Genomic DNA, 27,600 nt, shown 5'->3' on the forward strand with positions numbered 1-27,600 from the left:
GAAATTCTGTTTTACTGGTTTTACTTCATTTTATAGCTGGCACTCGGTATGTTATTGCATGCATTACCTGTGTACTCTCTCACGGGAAAGTTTGCGTCTAGCAGCTTGTCCCTGACACTCTGGAGCACATGGGAGGCCTTATTTTGTCTCTGGAAGGCAACACAAACAATTCTGTGGAGGACTTTATACATTTTGGCCCTTGTCTATAGAAGGTATTAGTCCTGTATGCACCCTGTATATATCCTGTAACTCTGACGGACACTCACTTTTTGTGAATTTCCTTTTTGTATAATTTCCTCAAATGGGGTTATCCATTACCTGACCTCTAAAAAAGAAAAATAATTAAGTCTTTTACAGCACAGCTGCTTGGAGGGAAATCTTTTACTTAACAAAAAAAAATTAACAAGTTTGTGCACTTATGCGTGGAAATAAGTTTGAGCTTTGTAATGTTTAAATCACATTTAAACGTAGTAAACGGTACAGTTCACAACAAAGTACCAGGTTATGTCAAAGTGCACCTTTCTGTACAAAGCAGACACATATAGTCGGGAGACCTCAGTGCATAACTATATTTACCAACTTTAGACAAATCAGAAAAAGCAGGGAAATGCTATCCGACAGATTAGAAACATTTAAGCTTTAATATTTCTGCATGAAATAAACAAAGTAGACATTATCCATGCACACTCAATCCTGGCATTACCAAGTACAACTAGTACAGTAGTTGATTTTACTTTCATTTTTCACTCTGAATGGGAAGTGTTTTCTTTTCTTTTCCTGATTATGACTTCGTTGAAAGATGAACCTGGCTCAAACACCTTCTAGAGTTTATAATGTCATCCTCCTGGTCGACAGACGGCGGTATATTTCAGATTTTCATGTCTTTCCTTCTCGGTGGTTTTGCACAAACCCAACATGGCGGCCCACAGGTTAGCATGTTTGGGGATAAATGCCCTTTATTCTACGGTCTGCGCTCCAAAGCAGGTAACTTACTCATTGTAACCGTGCATGTTGTGGTTGAAGTGTTTTCATTAATGTTACACCTCACATCTCTGACAGAAGGGTAGAGACAGGAACACTGACTCTATTAGTCGAATAACTAGCGTTTGACGTTAGCTCCGTGGCTAATGCTAGTTAGCTTGACATGCGACAAGAAGTTATATTATTGCTTGGTAACTAATAATAACTCATCTTTACATGCACTGCTAAGTTAATAAGAAAGGAATTGAGACATATATTATGAATTTTATGTACCGCAGTTTAACCTGGAGAGCTTTTAATCTCATTTTGAAGCTAACGCTGTGCTACAGGCAGTCTTACCTTTTACACCACTGAACCTCCTTCACATCTGTCTGGGTTTGTTGTAGTAAGTCAGGAGAACGACCCAAGAAGATGTCATCATGTTTCGATGTTTTTGTAATCATAATTAAACAACTGAGTCTGATAAGGACATAAACTCGGTGGGACATCTTTACAGCCCGTTTAACACAACACAGCTGATTTGATTTGTTCACACAGCACAGAGGAGTTTATAAAGGAGATAATCATTGTCCTCTAGGCATCATAAGAGTTCGGTTGATCTAAATTAACTCATTTCACCTCAATTCACAAAAAAAAAAAAGTTCGAATCTAACCAGATTTTTTTTCTGTGCATATACTGCATATGTAGATATTAATGATCCTGCAAAATTTCAACACCCTAGTTACATTATATCTCAAGTTATAGCACTTCAAACATTACTTCACTGATGGATGCAAAGATGTTACCTATGACCCCAGATTTTACACATGGCCAACTCAGTTAATATTCACCACTTCTGTCAAAATCTGTCAAAGATGGTCAGGCATGATGCATTCAGTGAATTGAGGCAGAATGACTCCGGCATCACCTATAAGCAGGTTTATAAAAGTAGGGTTGAAGGAGTGAGTCACTGACTCTGCTTTATCTCCTCAAGCAAGTCATTCCAGAGCAGAGGAGCCATGATGGCAAAAGAAAGGTTATCTTTAGATATATGCCTCAACTTTGGAACAGCCAGAAAGATCGTCAAAAGCAGGAAAGGGAACCATGTCTGGAATAATATCTACTATCTGCGAAGAGTCTTTCAGAACTGCCTGTAAGATTTGGTTCAGACCAGGCTGACCCAGTTACTCTACATGTGGCACATGGGTACAATGTTAGCTGTCAGTCAGTAACGGCTGAAATGATGTTTGCAGGCGCTGCGGAGCTGCTGGGGTGCAGTGGAGCAGGTGAGAGGTTACTATGTCAACTGGAGGATGCTGAGGGACGTCAAGAGAAGACAGATGGCCTTTGACTATGCTGATGAGAGGCTACGGATCAATTCACTGAGGAAAAACACCATCCTACCCAAGAAGCTGCAGGTAGACTGCATTCTTTCACCTTGTATAGTGATGCACCAAACTATTAATAAATGCTGCAAGACAATCACTCTAAGCATGCTGTGATCATGTAAAACACACGTGATAATTGATTTGACATCACCTCAAATTACCATTTTTTTTTTGTGCTTTATTATGTTGGACGAATTACACATATGCTTTGTTACGCTGAACATGAACTAGTGGAAGAACAAATGTGCATTAATATATAGTTCAGTCAAGCTGCTGGTGCACTGATGAGTTTTGAGCTGTTACTGCTTATGCAAAGTGTTGTAACTATGAATTTTGGTATGCAATGAAATAAATTTTCACAATCTTGTGTGTTTTTTGTGATCTCTTTGGGACATAGTTCATGAAAACCAATAACCAAAGTAATTCCAATGTATTTTGGAATTTTTTTGTTCATAAAATTCCTTTTTGTAAAAAAAAAAAAATCTTTGCAGGAGGTAGCAGACAAAGAGATCGCAGCGCTGCCCAGAGACAGCTGTCCTGTGAGGATACGCAACAGGTGTGTGATGACTTCCCGACCTCGGGGAGTGAAGCGGAAATGGCGACTGAGCCGAATTGTCTTCCGTCATCTGGCTGACCACAATCAAATGTCTGGGATTCTGAGGGCAAGGTGGTGACTGCAGCCTCATTGGACATTTCAGTCAGATCGTAATATGAAAAGCAGGCTGTTTCAGTGGGTCTGGGCAGAAACCCTGGGCATCGGTATTTTAGGCTCCTGTAAATGATGTTTGATTCAGACAGTAAGTTGCCTTTGTTGTCTTATGGCTGTTCTAAATATGAAAAAAATAACCATTACAGTGTGACACCTGAGAAGATCAAATGCCGATTTAACTCACTGTATCAGAAATGGATAAATAAATGTTATTGTACTTTACATTTGTCATAAGTGTCTTGGGTTGGTGTAAAATGTTGATACAGAGATCAGTGATATTTAATAATGTTCATAGAATAAATATAGTCAATGAAAAATAGATTTTCTTCCACCACCTTCAAAAATATATAAATTTGTGTCACGTAATGTTCTGTCCTAGTAAGAATGGAAAATCCATTTCAATGGTGTTACATTCACTGATACTGTATAGCTGTGATGCCATATAGAAGAATGTATTAATATTTTGATAAACCTAAATGTTGAAAGTTGCTTAAACTTTTCTTTATAAAATTTACAAAACGGGACTTCAACGTTGATCCCTTTGTTTGATTTTTATTATGAGTATACAGTTACAGTCTTCTAAAAGGCGGGAGAAATTGTGATAACCTAATACATTCAGTAAAATACACTCAACAAAACTATAAACGCAACACTTGTTTTTGCTCCCATTTTTTATGAGATGAACTCAAAGATCTAAAACTTTTTCCACATGCACAATATCACCATTTCTCTCAAATATTGTTCACAAATCTGTCTAAATCTGTGACAGTGAGCACTTCTCCTTTGCTGAGATAATCCATCCCACCTCACAGGTGTGCCATATCAAGATGCTGATTAGACACCATGATTAGTGCACAGGTGTGCCTTAGACTGCCCACAGCATCTTGTAAAATATTCACACTGGATGGCTGAAAACATAAGAAGTGGATATAAAGTCAACAGATAATCCAAATTACATTATCGCTCAACATGTGTAACAAAAGCAGTAGCTGGAAAAAGATTTTGTCTTGCACATGCAAGACCTCGATGACTGGATGTGTCATACTTAAGTGAAGGGCTCACAAAGTTTTCACAGTGGTCTATTAATCATTCACAAAGCTGTACCTTTATTTGGGCAGCTGCTACTGTTCGCAAATAAAACAAGTGGCATAAATTAGCTATAAGCCTCCTACAATAAACAACAGGAAAAACAATGAAGTCCTGTATAAACTGATGTAGTTGAGATAAGACTTGAATGGCTAGTGAGATTTGGTGACGACTTAACATTTGGGTCCAGTAGGTGGCGGTAGTGCACCCGCAGCTTGTCAAACGCCAATACTGAAACAGAAGAAGAGCCGATCATTCAGCCTGACTGGGGACGAAGTTCTGCAGACTCAGAGCAGCAACATATTTCCTGATAAAGCTGATAAAGACAGAGCCTAAATGGATCTAACTGAACAGGTGAACACAATATTTATCATTCATTTTATTGACGCCGACAATGAAACTATTGTTTGTTTGGTTTCAGCTGAGGTAGCTGCCTTGTATTCTTATTATACTGAGAGCAGCGCTACGCTAGCTAACGTTAAAAATCAGCAAGTCACTGCGTACTGCGCTAGTAATGTCTGTTATTATATGTAATTATATGTAATGCTAAAGCAGTGTTACATCTACAACTAAACTTAAACTCTTGTTTGTTAAAGATGATAACACCAGGTGGTCATGAGTGGTGTCAGCGGATAACTAGCAAGAAGTTCGCCTGCTAGTTTAGCTGTTAGCTTCAAGTGGAGTTCACTAGAACATTCTAGCAACATAGTTGAGACAGCTAGCGCGATGCTTAACATCCGGATCGGGTAATTAATGGGCTTAGCATCTACTCGAAATTGACAAATATCAGACTTTTTTAGTTAGTTAGCGTCTTGGTATAGCTAATAAGGCGTGTTAGCATCTGTCACGTGTTGTGAATGCGTAATTCATCCTGTACCAAGATGAAGATATCGCACTACTAAACCGACTATTTAGTTATCATCTGAGCTGGTACAATGTCAACCCTCATGTTGAATGCCTTGCAAATAGAAGTTACCCTAAAGCAAAGTTTAGTAGTAAAAGCAAATTTCTAGTGATATGCAAAGTAGTGAAATTAAGACATACAACGGATACTGGTCAACTCACTCCCCGGACAACTCACTCCCCAGAACGTCACTCCCATATGCTTAGGTTACTTACCTATAACTAGCTGAAATCCATGGATGATATCCTTTTACAATGAAAGCTGAAAAACCCTAACCCTAAACCTAACTCTAACCGGGGAGTGAGTTGACCAGGTACCCATACAACTTTGCATCTTTTTCAACATCTTGTCAAATTGTGTTTTCTGACAATCCAGCCAATGGAGAAATATTTCACTTCTGGGATGTAAACTCATAATGAAATGTGGTGACACAACTTCTTTACTGAATATTCTCTCTGTATTTCTCTGTGATCTCATCCCCCCTCTCCCAAACATAGATCAACCAGTTGGAGGCAGACTTGCAGGAGTTGGGGTCCCTTTTGGAGAAGGCTGAGAGGAAAAGAGTGCAGGAGCTGTTAAAACAGGAGCAGAAGAAGGTGGAGAAGGAGCTTGCAAGCAAACGACAGCAGAAGGAGCAACAGACCAGAAGAGAGACAGACCCAGCTGCAGCCTCTAAAGCAACGTACACAGTCAAGATCACCAGCTATGGTATGAGGCCATTGTTTATTATGACTGTCAGCATTTGTACCAGGAAGCAGTAACTGAACAAGTGTTTGAAAGTTGTTTATGTTTGTATATCTTCTATGCAGCGTGGGACCAGTCTGAGAAATTTGTCAAAATTTACCTTGCATTGAAGGATGTGCACAAAATTCCATCAGAGGACGTGGAAGTCAACTTCACAGAAAGGTAAGATGGTAGTCATGATGCAATATTAACTGTTAATTAATCATGTGTCACAAAGCATACAATTAAACTTTCTAATTTTGTGATTCATAGGTCATTGTCTGTGCTGGTGAAGGATCTAGATGGCAAAAACCATCAGATGACAATTCTCAACCTGTTGTATCCAATTGATGAAAAGGACAGCTACAAAAAGGTGAATAAAGCTTTTGCACAAGGGTGCACGTAACTTTATTTGGTCTGGGCCTCAAAAGAGTAGCAGAAGATGTTATCCTGCATGATGTCCTCATCACTACCGCCATGATTGCTCCCCTCACTGTCTTCCTCTATTTCAAACATGGTAGATGATGATGTGAGCCTACGTCTTTCTGCTTAGTTGAGCTTGTGATGAGATGTCTTTGGTCCAAAAGTCTTTGTTTTCATCTTAGACAAGTAGATGTACATCACGCCGTGTCTTTGTGGCGGAGTCTCCGTCAACAGACTAACAATCTGTCTCCTGTACTTGGCTTTAAACAAGAGCGTCAGCTGCCCATTCACTGCACATGATGCAGGTCCTCTTCTTTAAAAATGCCTGTCCTTGTGAAAGGCTAAAGGAAAAGTACTATTACTTTATCATTACGCCCTGCCACCTGTCAAGGTGTGTCTGCACCAGAATTCAGACTGCACAATATTCTTGTGCTCTTTGGTCTTCTTGTGTTTTTCAAAAGCTGAATGACAGAAATGATTCAACCCAAATTTAATGGCACTGCTTGTTGTTGTTGAGATTGAGATTTTCAGCAAATCAGTTGGAGATCAACCTACTTGTCAGACAAAAAGTTGGAGCAGTCAAGAGGCCTGATCAACTTCAGTTTTTTTTAACCATAACATTTCCATAACATTAACTTAAACCTCTCAAATTTGATCTGGATGTGGCAGAGTGTTGTCCTGCCATACTTCTTTACATAGTTTGTTTTTAAAGATTTTACCATATTATCCCACACACAAACATGGCCATATATGGCTTCATCTTGACTGAAAACATGCAGAGATGTTCTGTTGTGGATCATTAAGGCTTGTGCAGGCACGACAGGGCTCTATCAAGCTCTATGATTACTCGTAATAAGTCTTAATATACTGCATTTTCTTGTTAAGCTCTAACAGTTATGGTCATTTTTATTTGCAGTCAAATTAACTCATGATGATTTTCCTGTACCTTTCACAAAATGCTAAATGAAGTTTCAGTGTTCACTTTCTAGTTTAACCTTGGTTTGTTCTGCCAGTGCCTGAACAGAATATTTAGCCATCTTTGTTGTCTGAAAGCCTTTTACCAGTTATTTTTCCTTCTCTCTGCAACAGATAAAAACAGACATGGTTTTGGTCATGTGCAAGAAGCAGGCAACAAAGAAGTGGGACTGCCTGACAACGGTGGAAAAGCAGTCAAAAGAGAAAGAGTAAGTTTATTGATGATTTTCAGTTTGCAGTAATTGCAATTAGGGTTATGGCCAGCGCTTTCTCAAATGGATGAATTCCTAAAAAACTTATTGCATGACATATGTGGGAATGAGTCATCAGTAGCTAATGACACATTGGCAGGAGGAGTTGTGCCAGGAATCAATGGAATTATAATTGCGTAACCATTTGAAAGCCTGCTAGTTTTCACACCCACATCTGGCTAATCACTGAACACAGCACTCCTTCTGAAGCGTGCATTAGCCTTCACACTGAAGTACAGCGTCACTTCTGTCACTGTGCATTCAGCAATGACTATAGGCAGCTTCGGTGCATACCTTCAGCACGAGAATGATCCAAACCGGTGAATGGACACACCATTTAGATATGTTGTCATTGCTTCTCAACAGCAAACCCAGCATGGATGACAGTGCAGACCCCAGCGAGGGCCTGATGAGCATGCTGAAGAAGATCTACGCAGAGGGGGATGACGAAATGAAAAGAACCATCAACAAAGCCTGGTCAGAGTCCCAAGAGAAGAAAATAAGAGGAGAAGACATGATGGACTTGTAAACACTGCCGCTTTTCCACAGCAGGACCGAATGAGAGCTACGAGGGCTGTAGCAGGCTTGACTTAAATATTAAGTATTGGAACTGAAGTCCAGCGTACAAAGCTCATAAATGATGTGTCAGGAATAACATTTAAGCCCTGAGTGGCCTTATTTTGGCCCTGCTTTGAAAACCAGACTACCACTGTCCTGTGAGTCATGGCTAGTCGCAGATCTCATAATGAATTGTCAGGAAAATGTCTGCATAAACACGAGGCCGTTGTCCACCAGAGGGCAACCTTCATACAGCAAGTCATTCCAGCGTTTCATCATCGTTGATGTTAGGTTTCAACACTCAGGAGTTGTGTAGGGAGTGGCATCTGTTTGCCTGTTTGTATTTCCCATCACCTTAAGCGGTTACTTCTGACTACTGTGGAGGCTTGGAATCTAATGTTTTATTAGTCTTTCTGGTGAAGTAATTTAAAAAGAGAAGGGACCACGATGCAGTTACTTTTGTAGCTCTTGTTTTTGTTTTCCTTTCTTGTGTCAGACATAAAGGTCTGTCAGTCTTCATGGTTTAGATTAGACCAGAGTACACATAATTGGTAAAACTCGTCAATATTGTGAATTCGGTGCAGCGAAACTGAGCTGACATTTAAGAGGTTTTCAAATGTACGTTTGCCAAAGCTGACTCGCATTCCTGTTGAACACAAACAGTAGGCTCTTTTCACATCAGCCTTTTGTGTTCTTCTCATCCCGTAAATAGATCAAATGATAGCTGCAAATACAGTTGTAACCTTGCATCAGTGCAGTGCAATAATTGACAGTAGCGCATGCATCTGTGTGTCAGTCTTAATGTATTCTGCTCAGTCCTGCTGCAAAATGTAAATGCTCTGACAGTTCCGTGTAAATTGCATTATTGTAGTGTGGGGCAGTTTCCTAGTGTCATTTCTATGTATGGTAGTACTGTTTGAATTGTAATTTTCCTTCCAACATTCTGTTTTTTTATTATTCTTTTACATGGGCTGTTGTCATCATCTTACATTTACTGTTGCCTGTCCTCAGGCAAGTGTCAGTGCACTTCCAACAAATACAACTGTGGATCTGAGTTATCTTTACCTGTGTCTGTCTGTTGATTTTGACATCAGAATATGATTTATTAGGCATTTTGCCAAACCTTTTTAACGTTAACTTCGCCCTTGTGTTGCCGTACTTTAAATAATCATTGACAGAGGCCTGTTCCAGAAACACTGCAATCTAGTGGTAAAATAAACAGTGCGGTTGCTGTTCAAACTTACCTTTTATGATGCAGTGCAGGCTTCTCCTTCTTATATAACCAGCCACTAAACAATAGGCCATTCAAGGAAGATTTTTAAATCATTTATACTGTCACAATCCTGCAGAACCTGAGCTCCAGAGCTGCGTGTTTCCTCCACCAGGTGGCAGCTGTATCCAGTCGTCCATACTTCTCAGGGGGATTACACACAGGGGAAATCTAACCCAAGATTTTACTGTAGAAATGTAGGTACTTTGGCGTCTGGACTTTTTGAGGAGTTGTTTGCAGTTTTTCTGAAAGTATTATAAGACTGCTTGCAATGTAGGATTCATGCTAGAATGCAGCTAAATAATATTTTCAGGATTATTTTGCTTTTTCTGAACATAATATCCCTTAAATAATGTAACACCAAAGCTTAAATGTTGGGTAAAATGAAGATCTGACGAAACAGTTTATTACTGCCTTTACTCTTCCATATAATAACCTGAGATTTACCCTGATAAAGACCCCTGGATAGGCTTTTTTTCTGGGTTACAGTGAATCATCTGCCTCCAGACATGAGCGACATCAACGTGAGACAGCGCAGTCCTTCTTTTCCCCCACTGAGCTCTTTCATTCATATTTTTTCTTGGATTCCAGATAAATTTTTGATTGGGTTTCTGTTTGAGCAAATCGTCTGGACTCTCTCCACCGGTGCGCCACCTCCCTCCGCCCCCCTCGCTCCGTGACGTGTCCGCCGCCTTTATAACCGAGCGGCGCTGCGCCCAGACACGCCAGATGGAGACACGAGTGGGACGCATCGCTACGCGTCAGGCCGTTTACTGAACAAAATAGAGGCGAAAGGGATTTCTATTCGAACCGATCGTTTACACCGCTGTGCTCAATGGATACCGGTTGTTTCAGCGCGGCGCAGCGCATTTCGTGCCACGCCATGAACGCGGATTTATTTAAGACTGCTCAGGAGCGTGGACCCCAGCAGCCCTCCTCTGCCCCGGCGAAGAACAGCAGGAGCAAATCCGACCAAACCAAACCAGAGCTGGCTCAGGTGGTGACAGACTCCAAGACGGGCAGATCCTACAGTAAAGGGAAGCTTTTGGGAAAGGTATGGACGTTTCATTTCTCATGTCGCTCCTAGAGATGGATCGAGAACGTGAATGGTTAAAAATCGCCTGTTTTTAGATGAATGCGGACACTCCGGGTGATTAAAATTCATTATGAGCTGTCGTCCAGGTGTGTTTGTGATGCGGGAACAGAGAATGACCTCGTGGTGGATGTGGCCAATCTTGCCCCTGCTGTGCGCGTCATTGCTGAATGAATCAGGCGCAAGGTGTGCCCGGCTCGTGTGCGCACACATGGCTGGCAGCACCTTCTAAAAAATCTCGAGCGATTCTTCCCAACACCCGTCGCGTTTTAGCGGCACCTCAGACAAATGTTACACCCCGAGACAGACCCGCGTGTGGCTGTTCCGTGATTGTTCACCCCATGACAGTGTCCGTGTGCTGGTTGTGACTGTATGTGCTGCGTATGAATGGAAACGACTGTATCAACATGTTGCTCGTCATCGATACGCTGCATCGGGCAGCCAGCCAAGTCTTTTTTTCCTCTGCTGCCTGCCGCAGAGCTGGAAACGTCTCCGTCAGTTTCACGGTTAATGAATGCAGCAGCAGCTCGGTCTGCCTAATCCTTCATGTCCCCCTAGTATGTGATTATATCAAGAGAAATGCACGACTATAGATGTAGATCCGCAACAAAAGATGCAGATGATTATAAAATGGTGCATCTGACCAGATTTAACCCCTTTCATTACAGTGCTTAATGCTGGATTGGTTATTTGCTCTTGTGTATAATTGAAATCCTCCACAGCAGGCTTTCAGAATTGGCTAAATTATTGATGAATCATTTTGATTACCTCCTCTCCAGCTATTGATCCTCAGGTCAAACACTTGCCATTGAGGCAGGAAATTTATGGCCATTGCAGGTTTTTAACCTGCTGCTTTTGTTAACTGATTATTCTGTGTCTCCCAAGGGTGGCTTTGCTAGATGCTACGAGATGACAGACCTGTCCAACAACAAAATGTATGCTGTGAAGGTGATTCCACAGAGCAGGGTGTCCAAACCACACCAGAGGGACAAGGTACATAATCAGACCGCTTTTGTGTCCTTGGTGTGTCTCACCGAGTCCCTCACATAACCTCAAATCAATACCTGGATTTTGTTTTTAGGACTGAAATATGTGCACATATTGATCGCTTGTCAAATTTCGACAGATTACCAATGAGATCGAACTCCACAAAACCCTGTCGCACAAGCATGTGGTGAAATTCTCGCATCATTTTGAAGACCAAGACAACATCTACATATTCCTCGAGCTCTGCAGTCGAAAGGTGAGACTTCAGAAACCTCTAGAACAGTCTGCACAGCTTTCCTCTGCTTTGCTTGCACGTACACTGTTTGCCTTGTGTGTCTCTACAGTAGCACTAGACAGGCTGTATTCATTTTTAAAATCTCTTTTAACCCTCTGGGGTCTTGGGAGCTTTTCCTTTTTAGTGCTTCCTTGGGTCTTTTGCTATATTAAAAACAATTCATACTGTAAAGTGCAAGTAATTGATATTCTTCATTGCAGTGTGGGCTGTTTGAATACGTATGCTGCAGTGATGCCACATGACATAAACAATGATTCAAAAGACTCTCAGTTTTAAAGTATCCGTGTTTCACTGACAAACCACTTTTGATCTCAGCTCCTCATCTAAATGACAACAGCATCTAATCTTCATGCTACTGCAGGGTTGTGTGTTTGTGTGTGTGTGTAGCAGTGTTGTACGGTCCCGCTGATGGATGCGTGGTTGACGGTTCACCCATTGCTCTGTCTCTGCAGTCCCTGGCACACATTTGGAAGGCGAGACACACGCTCACGGAGCCAGAAGTGCGATATTACCTCAAACAGATCATATCCGGCCTCAAGTACCTCCACAGCAGAGGAATCCTGCACAGAGATCTCAAACTAGGTACGTAAAACAAAAGACTGGAATGTGGTGTGAGCGCACACACAAGCATCCCAGGAATCTGCTGTGACTTTGGGCAGACGCATGTTATCTGTGGAATGCTGACTGGACAAATGGTTTTGTCTCTTTCAGGCAACTTCTTTGTCAATGAGAACATGGAGCTGCGGCTGGGAGACTTTGGCCTCGCTGCTAAGCTGGAGACAGTCGAACAGAGGAAAAAGTACGATTTTAATAATTATTCCTTGGCTGTTTAAATTGAACAAAAAACATTTAAAAATAATACACAGTTCACACAAATGATTAAATCAGTTTAACCATCGCTCATTTTTAAAGTTAAAAGCCAATCGCACGCTTCTTCTTGATGGGTTTCCAGACATCAAACACAGCTCTTTTCCAGCTAAGACTATAGTGCCCTAAAAAGCATGTCAACCCAAAACCATTACCTCAGTCACAAAGCGCATTCTTCCTCCTACAACTTTCCCCCAGTGAGTACCTAACAAAACCGGTTTCAAAGTGGCAGTTGAATGTAACGCTTAGAGCAGAGTTTCAATACCTGTTTGACACCTTCCTGTGGAATACCAGAAGCCTGAGTGTGACAGGAAAAAATGCTGTAACCAAAACTTCGTGTGCATGACACAATTAAACAGAAACTAAGCAAGAATAGTTTGAGGTATTGAATCTAACCCATCACTGGTTTGCGTTTTTTCCCAGAACTATTTGTGGGACTCCCAACTACTTGGCCCCTGAGGTGCTCAACAGACAGGGCCATGGCACGGAGTCTGACGTGTGGTCCCTCGGATGTGTCATGTGAGTTGTTTTCTTTGTGTTAATTTTAGCCGAGAGTTATTTTTGATTTATAAAGTAGCAATGGTGTGGTTTTGGTTTTATCTAAATTCATTTTGTCAAAGTCAGTAGGGGGGAGGGGGAAATGAATGTGGTACCAAGTCTCTAAGGTCTTTTTTGTAAGTTTCAGTCATTCCTTTGTCGTGGTTTGACCAATGATTGCCTTGGTTTCTCCCTCATAGGTACACATTGATGTGCGGCAACCCTCCTTTTGAGACTCTTGACTTGAAAGAAACATACAAGTGCATAAAGGAAGTCCGGTACAACCTGCCATCCACGCTTTCCCCTGCTGCACAGAAACTCATCTCAGGCATCCTCCAGAAAAATCCCAGTGACAGACTCTCACTGGACCAAATCCTCAACCACGAATTCTTCACCAAAGTACGTTGACGCTTAGTTCAGCTTGGCATTTGTATGAGACAGTTGTGATGGGGATTTAAAGCTATTCTACTTCTGCCATTTGCTGAAGATCGCAGTGCTGCTTCAGGAGTGTGAAAGTGGTGTGAACAAATTTCTCACCAGCTCGTCTCGCACGCCCTCTCTGCCTCTTCTTTCTTTCTCAGGGTTACACTCCTGACAAACTTCCCCCCAGCAGCTGTGTGATGGTGCCAGAGCTTCACCCTCCAAGCCCTGCCAAGAAATTCTTCACTAAAATGGCCAAGAGCCTCTTTGGCAAGAAGAAAGCAAAAGGTAAGCAGCAGCAGAGGCAGCTGCCAAGTGACCGACACAAGAAGACTAGGTCATCCGTTTTCGAAGTCATTTGTTAGTTACATATTTGTGCCTTCCCAAATCTAATTATGCGGCACCTGTCTTCTTAATTAGATTTTGTCTCACGAGAACTTGAATTGAAAAAGACCTCGAACTGGATCGCGTTCAGTTTTCCTTAAAGCATTTCCAAGACGCGCTATAGCTGTTTAAACGCTCCTGTGGTTAAACGTATTTGTTGTGACTACAATGCGAGAATCTCTGTTTTCACAGTGGAGAAGATTCCATGCGAGGAAAAAGATGACAAGGACATTTCCAAGCTGGTGTCGGGCATCGTTAAATGTTCCATCAACCGGCAGATCAGCTACAAAACAGTGGGACCCAGTGAGGTGCGTCTTTTGATCTTGTTTTTCCTACTTCTGCGAGAAAATGATGGCCTAGTTTTGAAACAAAACTGGGTAATTCCAGCTGCTAGTACGCGCAGTTCACACGCAGCTTCAACAGCAACACACAGCGGTTCTGAAGGGGAAAAACTCAAGTGCACATTTTCATGACAAACCTCTGTTATGACTGAGAATGCCTTTTCTATGTTGTTCATTTATAAAGTGGGGGGGAAAAAAACATCTTAGAAATGGTACTCCAGTGGAAATGCGGAGCACCAGTTTAATTATGATGAGAGCAGACCGGAGTTTCTCCTCGGAATAGAATTGCAAATAGCTTTGAAAAGACCATCTTTGACTGAATATAGGGCAGCCATATCATTACATAAATTTGAAAGGAATTCTCTCTTCAAGTGGATTTAGAAGTTTGTTTTTACTCTGTAAGATGATGTAGTGTCCCAGAAGTCCTTCAGCTTGTCAGCAGATGAATAAATCTACAGCAGAAATGTGGCACTTTGTGCTGCTTGTGAGTTTTTCAGTGTGAAATCGGAGTGCATGTCCACTTATTGAGGCAGCCTTTATTGTAAGAATCTGAGGAAACTGTAAGGGCATACTTGGCAAAATCACTTTCTCCACTATGTAATGATTTTTCTGCTGTTCTCATGATGTATTCATTAAAAAGAAAAAAGATTACGATCAGCAACCGGAGCCGAGGCTAGATGCCACAACAGCAGGCAGATCAGCTGGCCGATCCCTAATCAGGCTTCTATTTATAGAGCCCAATAGAAGCTCCATTGTTTGCTCTTTGGGGTAATTTTTATCTGCTTGATGAACCTGTTCTGAGAAACCAGGTCGCAGTTAGTAAACATGCAGGATGTATTTTTAATATGCTCTTATTTCAACACGACGTAGGACTGAAATGACCTTGCTTGCGTTTTAGATGTTTGCAGAAAAAAACATGACATTTTCACAGATGCTTTGTGGTAGCGCGACATTAGAAACTAACATGTCAGACTTGCAACAGGTTTGCAAAGCACACAGACAGAAACCGTGTAGTTTAGCCTCCCTGCAGTGGCAGTAAGACAGCCCACATTGGAACATTCAAACCCAATGAAGCAACAGTAGATTAAGCTGAAGCTGAATTTAGACAAACGAGCACCACTTCTGGCTAAGCAAGTATGCAAACATTAATAGAACTCATTCACACGGTGTCTAAGGCGGTCCTTTGTAGCTTTGTGGTTAACACTTTTAGCATGTAACCTTTTCCTTCCATCCTGTGCTAACACTTTAGTCATGACTGTGTGTTAAATCATATTTTCTGGCCCTTGGGGATAAATAAAGCTTTTTTTTTTTTTTCCGATTTTTGTTTTTCCAGGTTCCCTCTCCTAACGGTCAGCTGGCCGGCTCTGTGCCTCTGGAACAGACACCTGCCGAGGAGGAATCCAGGAAGTCAATCTCTCGCTCTTTTAAGGGCACCATGGCCAGCAGCACTGAACGTAGGTGTCAGTTTTTGTGAGACATTTGTTTTATATTGTCCTTTTTTTTTTCTTTTTTTTTTCCTTGTTCAAAAAATGTAATCTCATTTTTTTTTTTTTTTTTTGCTTGTTTCCTCTCCAGCATGTGAAGATGTCCTGACCCCAGCAGCTGTTGCTGAGTCATCCTTGAAAGTTCTCAACAGCTGCTTGGCCACCATGCCTGCAGGTAGGGAAAGACTTCAGTAATACTTGTGACAAGTTAGATATGATGTCTAGTGAATGGATTTTTATGAGATCGGCGCACAGCTGAGTTGAATGCTGCTTCCCTCAACATGAACCATCCTAGTTTCTGTTGCATTAGATTACAAATAATGCAGAATTATTCAAACTTAAGCAGCCGGATCCTTTCCTTGCCTCAGCTATTTCTTTAAATCCCCTGAATATGTGCTGACTCATGTTGCTCTGAACACATTTAAGATTATAGCATTTGTAGCCTTTTTGTAAAATGTTGACACAGACTTGGGGAAATATAAACCTTTTTTCATCGCTGCTCTTTCCATTAAATTAGCGTTGGTGTCAAATTGTTCCATTGTCTCACTTTTTTTTTTTCTGTCCTTGTCTCCAGCCACCAGAAACCCACCCTGTTTGTCCAGGCCACAGTCCTTCCTGTGGGTGACTAAATGGGTTGACTACTCAAACAAATATGGTTTTGGCTACCAGCTCTCGAACCAAAACATTGGTGTGCTCTTCAACGAGGGAACGCACCTCAGCCTGTGTGACCAACGCAAGTAAGTGCCTCGAGCTGCAGTATTTATTTAAGGTGTAAAGAATTGCATTGTTTTTAAGCCTTCTTGGATCTCGCATAACTGTTCTCAGCCTAGCGAAAGGGCTGCTCTAATGCTGTATGTGTTCCAGTCATATTTTGGCAATTTCCACTTAGACTAGCTAGCTGATTATCAAATCGAGCTTAAATTTTCTTCTATCAAAAACATCTCTAATGATTTCCCCCCCTCTTTTCCCTCCAAACAGGACAGTCCACTACTGCCTGACCAACAACAAACACTTCACTTTCCCAACAAACTCTCTACCTGAGCAGCTTCGCAGCCAGAAACAAATAGTAGAGCTCATGGCCAACTACATGGAGCAGAACCTGATGGAGGTACGAGAATGCTCATGTTGTTAGGGTGCATTTATTAGTTCAGTCAGCTGGTCTGTGTGATTTTTTTTTTTTTTTTTTTTTTTTTTTTTTTTTTTTTTTTTTTTTTAATGAGGCAAGTGTTTTTCAAGACGCAGATTATTTGAGATGACATTGCATGCAATAAGGTAAACATTTTCTGTCCTGCTCAGGGTGGAGATCTGCATTGCGAGGACCACGTCTCAGGTACTCCTCCTCTGCTCCTCCAGTGGGTCAAAACCGATCACGCTCTTGTCATGCTCTTCAACAATGGCACTCTACAGGTTTGTTTTACTCAGATTTGACCATTCTAGTCTTTGATGCATTCATAAAACGACTACTGCAGCATTGAATTTCTTGACAATAGGTTTCATTTAACTTTTTGCACTCCTTGACTTACATCCTGTTCTCTATTTTATTCATTTATTTTTTTTAAATCTTCTCCAGGTTAACTTCTACACAGACCACACCAAGATCATCCTGTCGAAGTCATCTGACGACTCCTACTTGCTCACCTACATCAGCCGGGAACGCATTTCCTACACTTACCTCCTCAGCATGCTGAATGAGATGGGCTGCACCTCTGAGCTACGATACCGGCTCAGATACGTGGTCCAGCTGCTCCAACACCACACCGATGCCTGAGAGCACAGATCAGTGCCTCCCAGGCTGCCTGAGCGGTAGATGCCTTGGAGGCAACCTGACTGGTTAACACATTTTCTTAGGCAGCCTGACTGGTTGATGCAATTTCTCAAGGTGGTGGCGGCAGAGAGTTCGACACCTGTTCAGTTGACGGATGGAAGGCTGCTCAAGTCCTCTGAGCAATATTCTTGCTTGGAGCGGTGCCTAGGCAGCTGATTATCACACTGGCTGACCTTGATAAATGTCAAGCAGTCAGGGGAAGTTGCCCGACGCAGCATCTGCCTGTAGGGTTTGTGCTCGTCCAGCTCCTGCCTCAAAGGTATCCACCCGGAAGGTATTGATGCCTGAAATAAGAGACTCATGCCTGGCCTGAAACAATGGATCCCTCACAGGCAGATGCCTACATGAACACCCAGTTACCTTCCCTCACTCACTCGCGACCACCGCTTCTCGGCTTGACCTTTCAAAGCCGCCAAACCCTGCAGCTTTCAGCCCTCCCCTGATAGCCGAAAAACACAGGCATGGATTCTCAAGGGTATCTAAACACTACAATTGTCCTATCTGTTTGCAATGGAGCAGGGATAATCTTGTAGCTGGAATGCTTTTAGGCTCGGTTTTCCCAAAAAGCATTTTAGTAGCAAGGTCTTTTTACACCGTCGACTCGCGCTGCAACTGTGATCTGTCAGCAGAGATGCTTTGGGAAGAAGTATGGCTTGACTGGACGGAGAGAGAGAGTGAAACCCTCCTACCCTCAGTTGGTTTCTGGCCTTTTTGGACCATGGTACACACATTTGTTTTGTTTTTTTTCCTTTCAAAAACAAGTATGAGCCAGCTCTTGGATCACACTAAGATCTCGACCTCACATGCACAAATAACATTCCTGGCCTTATTTGATGATGTTGATGCTAAAATTTTGAGAGTTATTGCTTCTTATGCTCCAACATCACTTTTTTTTTTTTTTTCTTTTCATCATTAGATACAAACTTCACTGATGTGGTACACGGCATACTACAGGGGCTATGATGGGAGCAACACAACTTTGCACTTTTTTTTTTTTTTTTTTGTAAATTCATCTGGAAAACCTTTTTACTATCACATGTTCTATTTTATTTGTTTTTAACTAGATACCAAAAGGATTTTTCTTTGTTGGATTTTTAAAGTGATTCAGTTTTAACTTCACATCCAGTAGGTAAATGCGTGTGCGAGTGCGTCACACACACACACACACACACACACAAGCAAGCAGGAATTGTCGGTTGGAAAATGAGGGCGGGGAGGGGAGATAAAAGTGCCTTTCTGAGGGATGTCTGTATAGTGCAATAACAACCCTTTGTGAATGTCAAGCTGGCTACAAACAAGATTTGAGATGGGTTTTACAGGTGGGATTTACTCTTGAGCTAAGTTTAAAGGTAAATCCAATAGCACTACACTCTCACTACCTGGTATAAGCTTTTAGAACAACTGTTATCATAAGTATATATCCCAATAATATCTACTATGGAAAAAAGAAAACATTGTACTCTGTTGTACTGTACTGTAATCCTTATCGGTTTACATTGCTTTCTCGACCCAGAGTTGTATCCTAAAAAACTGTGACCTGGAATGCAAGTATTAACGTACATGTGTTTTCAAAAACCCAACATTGTGAAAGCCATCTGCCAATTCAGAAGAGTCTTTATTTTTTGGCACATAATGTCCTGTTAATTTATTTTTATTTATATGTGGTTTTTTATTTATTGTGTAAATGTTACGGTCTTGCCACAAGGATATGTTCAATTCCGATCACCTTTTTTGTATGTAACATTTTGGGGAAAATGGGACAAAAATAAAGTTTATTGAAAATAAGTGAGACTTGCTCTGATTGTCGTCTGTGACATGCAGCATTTGACTTAGCTTGGTTTCCCAAAGCATTAGAGGTGAGGAAGTCGGTGTATTTTCTTAGAAAATGACCATGACTAATTAGAACATCTCATACACAACTTTTACTGCAGTACCTCTTGGGTATATAAAATTTAGTGCATTTGAAAGTTGTAATTCAACTTAAAAAAAAAAATAATTTCATACATTAGAAAAACAAATCGGTTAAATGCATGCTTTAACTTGTTTGATTCTAAGTAGTCTGCATAAAATTAAGAGTGGATTTGTCAGTAGAAAATACCTACATGTAGCTTACACTCTTTCCTTTGTTTATGGTGGTAATCACTGAATACAATTCTTGGCCATGTGGATGAAATACTTCAAATTTGGTTTGAATTGAGACCTGTTTCTATGCTGATGTATATCTGCACAATTTCCTATTTGGTACAGTCTTATTCTCATGGCCACTAGCATGGCCCTGAACTGTCAGAAAATGAAATCTACTCAACCTGTTGACACAGTGAGGACGCTAGCAACAGTGTTAAAACTGTGAAAGTTTCAATTTGCAAAGGTAGGGCCTTGGAATGCCCGATAAAGCCAAACAATGACTGCTTTGTTAGAGGCTGACTCACATAGCTGGACTCCAGTTTCAGTGTAGACTTTTGGGCCTATTTCTCCTGTTATGATGAAACTTGTTATAAGTACAGCATCACTAAGAAAGCAAAAAACATTCCTCTGCTTCATCACATCACTGTGGCAAACAATACACACTGCTGCCCCCCATAATTAATATTCAATACATTTTTTTGTTTTTTCTTTTACAACATAAGCCACCTCAGGGCACTTTAAGGTCAAGACCTTTCAACTCAGTCATTCCCCCTTTGTGATGCTGTTGAGAAAAAAACTCCTTTTATACAAGATGAAACCTCCGACAGAACCAGGGTCAGGGAAGACTTCTGTCTGCCTCGACTGGCTAGGGAGAGTAAAGAGAGAAAGATGAGCATCAGGGAACAACAAACAGTGAGAGGTTGGCTAAGGCCAGCAACCACAAACCCAAATCATGCAGCTCTAGAGCCAGAGATACCTGCAGAAAGTTAATAGAGGCACAGAAATGGAGAGTCAAACGAGTACAAAGGTGCTCATTGCATCATGGGAAGTCCCCCAGGCAGCCGGGTCTTATAGCAGCATAACTAAGGGATGGTTCAGGGTTACCTGAGCCAGCCTGAGCTGTAAGTTAGATCAAAAAGGAAAGTTTTAAGCCTAATCTTCAAAGTAGAGAGAGTGTCTGCCTTCTGCACCAAAACAGGGAGCTGGTTTGACAGGAGAGGAGTCGAATAGATGAAAGTTCAGCTTGTCATTTTACTTTTGGAAACTCTACTAGCCACAAGTAAGGCTCCAGTTTAAAACTGAAGTTTACTGATAGTATGATATATTGAACAGATGATATAGAAACAATATTCCTACTTTTAATTTAATTCTAAGTTTTAAGGGGCTTTAGGAATGATTGAAACATGGAATCCTTTATTATGTTGTGAGCTGTTTGTGCTCTTTTATATGAAAATAGTATGAAGGAGCTCATTCATTTTATATGTAATGAAACACAATGTCCATTAGTAAAGGCTTGAATCACACTGGACTGTCAGAACAACAGTCAGAAAGTTAAAGGAAGATGGTTTTATTATAATGCATTTTTAAATTTTGAAATTGTTTAAAAAGCCCTGTAAATGTAAATATATGTTGACTGGCCTGATAAGGGCAGAATGGTGCTTAACAAGAAAAAATCCATCTAGGAAAATAAACTTTGTCTCCAACCATATATATATATATATATAAAAATCTGGAATTTTATCACATTCACCTCCCAGATCAGATCAGCGTATTCTAGTAACTCTGCTATTGTTAGTGTGTACTACTTGCATTGAATGATCCAGTGACACCACAAAACACAATGTAGCCGGTGTGTGTTGCTCTGTACACAGCTCCTGGGGTTTTCTCGGTAAGGACAGTCCATGAGTTTGACATTTCCTTTCCTTGAAAATGAGAAAAACATGCAGGAACTACGCTCATGAACCAGGCAACCATTGTAAAGCAGTGTAATCAAGTTTTGTCATGTTTCATGTGACACGACTGAGTCCTGAACCAGATCGTCTGCCTGACTGCGAGACACAATCTGCTCTTTACAAAGAGGAGCTTCTCGGCAAGAGTCTGTTCTTTTGTTGCCCTGCAGCCTTTTAGCAGAGACATTACTGACACCCAACAGTGAGCTCATCACAGCATCCAAACTGGAAAAAATAAATTCAAGAAGTAAACTGCGTATACAACCGAGAACGTATGAAATTCTCATCACTGCTTTGGTACATGTGAAAACTAAAAACTACTGTTTTGTTGGCTCTCTCTTTCTTGACCTTCTTGCTACAGTTGTGTATTTATTGTTTATTTAGGAAAATGCTTAAAATTTTGCATTTTAGGTAATAAGTTGGTATACAAGGTCACAACAAAGCCGAACTTAGACTCTCCCTGTATTCATTTAGCAAAACTATCAAGGTATTATAAGCACTAGCTATAATCTATGCAGCACAGCATGGAAATTTCACCTCTCACATTTAATTAAGATTGGGTAATTAAAGTTCAGTCAGACCATGGCTCATATTTACAGAAAAAATTACCTAATTTGTGTTCTCAGTCAGAATGTGTGGAGAGAATTCATCTTTAAATTAGAAGGAAATAGTCGTAGCTCATGACATGAGTAAGAGAATCACGCTGCTGTAAAAACTTGTCAAGCATGTCCGGATGACAATCAACTGAACTGATGTTATATGTGCAAGAAAGGAGCACTTTATGTGTACTAATACCATGGAAAGACAAAGAGTCCAGTTCTTACTTGCACAATAAAAGGCAAAAAAGTGTTGCCAGAGGATTCATAAACTGTTAAGTACAATTTGATGTCGAGATGGGATAAGAAAATTTACAATACTGTCCTCTCTGTGTGCTAAAATTAAGATTTTTATCAGCTTTAAATGAAAAGAGATTCTGAGGTACTGTGAGGGCCGACAAAAATTAATAAAAAAAACAGCACGTAACAGATGGAATACCAATGTATGGATAGGGATATAGACATGTGATTTCACGTTATGTGCACATACACAAACAGATTTTGGATTTGGTTCCAGAAGAACATACACACAAACCAAACTGAGTCAGAGAGCACACCATGTGAGTAACCAGCAGACAGCACTGGTTGTCAGACAAATACACATACAGAAATTGCACAAACGCACGCCTGACTCATTGCTGCACTCTGAGGTCAGGTTGAGATGCAGCAGTACATGACGCCCCAACAGAACAGTTTCTCAACCCAAGAAAATTAGACTGCAATTACCCAGAATTATCCTTTAATAGCGGGGAACATTTCTCAATATTTCTGATTGTGTATGCACATTTGGTGGGCAAACACTAAGTGTTAAAACGGTTTTAAAGAAGTAATAGTCTGTGCCATAAATATCTCTAAGCTTCAGTACAAAGCAACTGAACGTCTCTGTTATGTACTTGAAGACTTTCAATCTCTGATTCAAGAGGCTTCTTCAGGAACTATGAAAGCTCTTTTTGAATTTAGCTTTACAGGGAAATATCCACAGACCCAAAGGAAACAACACATTATGTGTTTCCAGCAATGGCACAAGCTCATTTGGAATCAACGAAGTATTTCAGTAACAGGACAATACCTGTGCCAAACACGCCATTGTTTGGTGTGCTAATGGGATTTCTGTGAAATGCAGGTTAATGCAACAGTTTAACACCAAAAAAATGATCATGAGCTTTTTATAGTTGGATATCCATTTGAAATATGCTTTTCTAAAGCCTGAGCAGAAACAGAGCAATACAGACGGTGAAAAATCTAACATTTTTCACTGGAATATGAAAGAATCTGTCCTTGATAGGAGTTTGGGATACATCCTGGAAATATAGTGTATCACCTCCACAGCAGAAAAACACTGTAGCAGTAAGCTTTTTAGATGCTGTATAGCATTTTCAGCATGAAATCATTTCCTCAACAGTATATATACCTAACATACTGTATTTAAATGGCGCTAAGCCAAACTGCCCTCAGCAGAATGATTGCTTTCTCAGCCTGCTGCTTTGGCAGTCATCTTCCTTCCTTCTTTCTCTGTCTATTATTTTAGTCAAACTATCATGGTGTCAGGTATTCCACACAGCATTGATTAACAGCGTTTGATGGGCCATCAGTTATTACTGTTGAGAAATTAATATTCACCGTTCATCTAAATGACTTTGTAAAGGAATTCTGCGGTACACATAGAGAGACTGTGACTTTGACACACTGCTGGCACTCAGTGATGCTGTCTGATGTCACAGATGGCTGGCAACAGCTTTTGGACTTGAATCTTAAGTATAATTTTGTTTTGTATTCATCTGAGAAATGTTTGCTGGACTTGATTAGTCAGTAAATACTTGAAAGGTAACATTTTTTGCAACAGTATTACATCACTTAGAGAAAAACAGGCAGTGATCACACATTCAAGTGTCTGAGAGACAAATAACCATTTACCTCCTCCTCAAAGAATGCTAATGATATATGATGCCATATGTATTTGCTGTGAAGTAGAGCACCCATTCCCAAAACGGATGTGATTTCCTGTGCAAGGATTTGATTGCAGGCCTACATAATGAAAAAAACCTTAATTTCCACTGACACCGAATCACTGCTGTCTTGTGTTAACCCCATCTTAAATTAATTTAGAGGAATTCATGAATCTAATAAATATATTTAAGTATGGGATTTCTTCTCCATTCCCACTCTCTTTAATTTATGCATATGCATCATTTATAAAGCAAGCCAGGCTTACAAACCTCCTTTCTGTCTGTCTGTTCCAGATTAATCAAGAGTCTAAAAAAGCAATAAAACATTACATCAAATAAGCACTTTTTTCCCTCTCCTATTAAACAGTACGGTTAAGTCTTACTGAATCCAATCAGTGTTAATGCTGCTTTTATTTGATGTAATCACATTGCACCAGTGCCCTCCTTGGCAGCGCTCAAACCTCGTTCCGTTGCTACTTCATTCACCAAATACACCATGAACCTCAAACGTTTCTTCCAGTTTTCCACTTTCCTTCCCTTCTCTGAACTTACACGTGTTGGTTTTCTTCAGAACACTTTACTCACTTGGGGAAACATGAGTGCCAAAACCCAAATGTTAGCTTTTTGTGTCCTCTCCATGTGGGTAAATATGCGTAAGTGTGTGCGATGCTCCCATTTCCTCATTGTTTTGTCTTTTAATATAGATGGATGCATGTTTCAAGAACACTTCAAGTGAATATGTTCCCCATGAGGATTGCTTATTTTGTGGCCTTGCATTTCCCTCTCACATTTACGGGAAAAAATTACCGCTGTGATCTATAAAATCTTTGAAGAGGGGAATGTGAGGCAAGGCGAACTGGGTGGTATTTCTGAAGGAGTCCAAATGAGGGGATGTCCTTCCCTTTCCTCTGTTACTGTTTCGCTGACCCCTGGCCACATCTTTTTCTAACTATGATGTGTGTGTGAGTGTGTTTGTGTTGACTGCGGTTTATCCTTCATGCGGGATCCTGCTGCTGATGTCACATTCCTGCCTGTTCAGGCTACAGCCGGCACATCACACACACTTATGTACGTCACACGCCAGTCCTACAGGAAATGTGTGTTTCCTTTTACGATTCTCCCTCTGTTTCCCATTAAAGGCACAAAGGAGAATGTCATCCACTCTTGTGCTGCCAGACTGAGATTTTCTCTCCACGTTACAGTGAGACAGCCAGAACTTTAGAAGAGAAATTGTTTCCAAAATTATTGAGTCACTTTAGCAGAATGAACATTTCTGTGCTTTGAGTGCAGCTTGTAGCCAAATAGTAGTTCGATACTGGTTGGTTCGTCTGCGTCAGTTGACAGACTAATCTTGGATGGCAGCTTGGCATAGGGGCTAAATGTGTGGGCAGAAAGTCAGCCTCTACCAAAAGAGAATAAATGAGACTGTACTTCTAAAGATGCCATATTAACAGGCTAGCTGTCTTGTTCTTTTAGTCATGGGTATCCCGTAGCATTTTTATTTAAAGTTAGAGAATCTGTATAAGCAGAGGTCGGGACCTTTGGAGAGCTGCGCACAGTCACCAAATGTAAAATAGTTGCAGGATGGCAGGTAAATTCCTCCAAATATGCCTCTCAGAATAAATAACCTAATTTAGGAAACACTGGGTCTCTGACTTCTCCACAGAAATAAAATAGAAGAGCTTTAAAAGTAGAGGCAGGAGTACGTAATACATATACATGTTCTGCTCTTAAACCTCTCAGTGCACTCTATTATTTCACCCTTGATTTCTCAGCTGGAGATGGCTTTAAAACACATTGTTGCTTTTTAAATCAGGAAGGTGGGTGGTATTTGCATTCTTGTCATCTGCACATGCTTTCCTGGCAACCTTTTTAGTTTTCTTACACGTCCTTTTAAAATAAAGATCAGTTTCATGCTATAAAAGGTCCTGAGATGGTTCTTGGAAATCATCATGTTAGTACTGTGATTGGGAAACTGACTTTCAATTAATTTACTCTGTATAAGTGAAACTATCTGCAGAAGCTAGTAAAGTTAAATCAGCTGTTGACTTTAAATCTATTTAAATCGATTTTGACTGACATAGAGTAGTGTGAATGCATGTTTTCTTTGACCTTAAGTTTTATGTTGATGTCCTTGGCCTGTTTGTTGCATAATGTGTTGATGTGCACTGCTTGCTTTGATTTGCTTTAATTGTTTAAAACTAGCACACCGTGCTCATCACATCCTTGTAAAAGAGAGCTTTCTCTGAACAACCCTCCCTGTTTAAAATGTAGGTCACATAAATAGACAGAAACAGGTTTCAAATTAAATTAATTGATCTGATTGCTCTGAATTTTGTTGACTGAAATGAACTACTGCTACCAGGATGTATCAGTTGCAGCTTGTTAGCATGAGCTAATGCTAATGGTAAATGTCTGCAACCCCAGTTCCCACTGATTTCTTTCTGTATCCTTTCCAATTATCCATCTCTGCTTATCTGAGGTTGGGTTGTGATGGCAGCAGGCTAGGCAGATCATTAAACACATCCTTCTCAAAAGCAATGTTTCCCATCTTGCTGTGAATTCTAGGTCTACCTTGGGGTCTCCTCCTAGTTAGACAAGCCCAGAAGATCTCCAAAGGAAGGCATCCAGGAGAATTCTGAATCAAACAACCGACCCACCTCAGTTTCAGGCCCAGTTTTACACGAAAGAGCAGCCACTCTACTCCGAGCACCCTCTGAATGCCCGAGGAAACTAATTTTGGTTTGTGTCTCACTCTCATTTTTCGATCATTACCCAGAGTTTATGAACATAGTCAGCTGAGGCTGAAATGAAGACCAACTGGTAAATCGAGAGCTTCGCCTCCTGGATCCTTCTTCACCATGACGTTTTGATACAACACCCACAATACGATGACTCTGCGCCAATCTGTTGTCAAACGTGATTGGGAATGTGCTCGATGACTTCATGCATCATATAGGACTCAAAGAAAGCTGAAGTCCAAGGCACAAAGTTTGTATTCTGACCAACAGATGATTTATGTAGAAGAGCTGAAAGTAAAGAATCAGTATTTTTCCCACAGTAGAGTTATTAGATGTGATTTGAACACATTGGGACAATTGTTTGATCACTTTGCGTGTTACATTTCATGATGAGGAATTATGGATGAGTTTAGGTTAGCAATGCTAATTCTAGCTTTGACTGGGGCTGATGGAGTGCAAGCTTACCAAGAGATACAAACCACTGCTGTTACTCTTATGTTGAAGAATCTAGGTCTTGTAACCCCACAAAAACACAAAGTTAGCTAATAATCAACCACTTTTTCAGTTTGACTTGTCATTATAGAAAGCCGGTAAGACAAACGTTGTCAACTGGCTCATATAAAAGTGAGTGTCCCAGTAAGACATGGCAGTGAGCCAAACAGCACAATTCAAGGACTCTAAATGAGTTTGCTTCGATGAAATCCATTCATTCTTAATGTGATTGCAATTGCAGCTATGTCAGAATGTCTGCTGCGAATAAACTCAATTACAAGTTTGCTGATTATAAATAGCATTCACGTCAACAGTCATGTTGTTATTGCGATGATTATTGGAAGCTCTGATAGACTTGACACTTACTAATTCAGAAGTGTCTGAAAACCAAACAATTTGGTTTCCTCATAACATCACTGAGTTTAATTATATCCAAATTTGATGAATGTGGTGTGACATTGTTAGTGCACAGTACATTTTTAAATGACCA

General features: G+C 40.7%; 3 protein-coding genes across 3 annotated transcripts; all 3 read left to right on the top strand.

Annotated features, from left to right (window-relative positions):
* Positions 1-858: 858 nt before the first annotated feature.
* On the top strand, positions 859-3,280 carry mrps14 (mitochondrial ribosomal protein S14). Its single transcript, XM_022208266.2, has 3 exons — positions 859-984; positions 2,215-2,379; positions 2,841-3,280. The coding sequence occupies exons 1-3, from the start codon at positions 916-918 to the stop codon at positions 3,021-3,023; spliced, it is 417 nt and encodes a 138-aa protein (XP_022063958.1). The 5' UTR covers positions 859-915; the 3' UTR covers positions 3,024-3,280.
* Positions 3,281-4,357: 1,077 nt separating this feature from the next.
* On the top strand, positions 4,358-9,036 carry cacybp (calcyclin binding protein). Its single transcript, XM_022208275.2, has 6 exons — positions 4,358-4,498; positions 5,546-5,756; positions 5,858-5,954; positions 6,045-6,144; positions 7,284-7,378; positions 7,787-9,036. The coding sequence occupies exons 1-6, from the start codon at positions 4,481-4,483 to the stop codon at positions 7,947-7,949; spliced, it is 684 nt and encodes a 227-aa protein (XP_022063967.2). The 5' UTR covers positions 4,358-4,480; the 3' UTR covers positions 7,950-9,036.
* Positions 9,037-9,960: 924 nt separating this feature from the next.
* On the top strand, positions 9,961-19,266 carry plk3 (polo-like kinase 3 (Drosophila)). The gene is made up of 15 exons (XM_051953976.1): positions 9,961-10,302; positions 11,227-11,334; positions 11,468-11,584; positions 12,076-12,205; positions 12,335-12,422; positions 12,914-13,009; positions 13,228-13,426; positions 13,609-13,735; positions 14,024-14,139; positions 15,506-15,626; positions 15,748-15,831; positions 16,231-16,393; positions 16,635-16,764; positions 16,953-17,063; positions 17,227-19,266. The coding sequence occupies exons 1-15, from the start codon at positions 10,084-10,086 to the stop codon at positions 17,422-17,424; spliced, it is 2,007 nt and encodes a 668-aa protein (XP_051809936.1). The 5' UTR covers positions 9,961-10,083; the 3' UTR covers positions 17,425-19,266.
* The last annotated feature ends 8,334 nt before the right edge of the window (positions 19,267-27,600 follow it).

The sequence above is a fragment of the Acanthochromis polyacanthus genome, chromosome 9, assembly GCF_021347895.1.
Source record: "Acanthochromis polyacanthus isolate Apoly-LR-REF ecotype Palm Island chromosome 9, KAUST_Apoly_ChrSc, whole genome shotgun sequence".
NCBI lineage: Eukaryota > Metazoa > Chordata > Actinopteri > Pomacentridae > Acanthochromis > Acanthochromis polyacanthus.

Bases quoted from the DNA above. Each gene is read 5' to 3' on its own strand.
- cacybp (XM_022208275.2), top strand. The intron at 5,757-5,857 runs GTATGAGGCCAT...TCTTCTATGCAG, and splicing joins AGTCAAGATCACCAGCTATG to CGTGGGACCAGTCTGAGAAA. The intron at 5,955-6,044 runs GTAAGATGGTAG...TGTGATTCATAG, and splicing joins GAAGTCAACTTCACAGAAAG to GTCATTGTCTGTGCTGGTGA.
- plk3 (XM_051953976.1), top strand. From the start codon at position 10,084: ATGGATACCGGTTGTTTCAGCGCGGCGCAGCGCATTTCGTGCCACGCC. The intron at 14,140-15,505 runs GTGCGTCTTTTG...TTGTTTTTCCAG, and splicing joins AAACAGTGGGACCCAGTGAG to GTTCCCTCTCCTAACGGTCA. The intron at 15,832-16,230 runs GTAGGGAAAGAC...CCTTGTCTCCAG, and splicing joins CTTGGCCACCATGCCTGCAG to CCACCAGAAACCCACCCTGT.
- mrps14 (XM_022208266.2), top strand. From the start codon at position 916: ATGGCGGCCCACAGGTTAGCATGTTTGGGGATAAATGCCCTTTATTCT. The intron at 985-2,214 runs GTAACTTACTCA...TGATGTTTGCAG, and splicing joins CGGTCTGCGCTCCAAAGCAG to GCGCTGCGGAGCTGCTGGGG. The intron at 2,380-2,840 runs GTAGACTGCATT...AAATCTTTGCAG, and splicing joins TCCTACCCAAGAAGCTGCAG to GAGGTAGCAGACAAAGAGAT.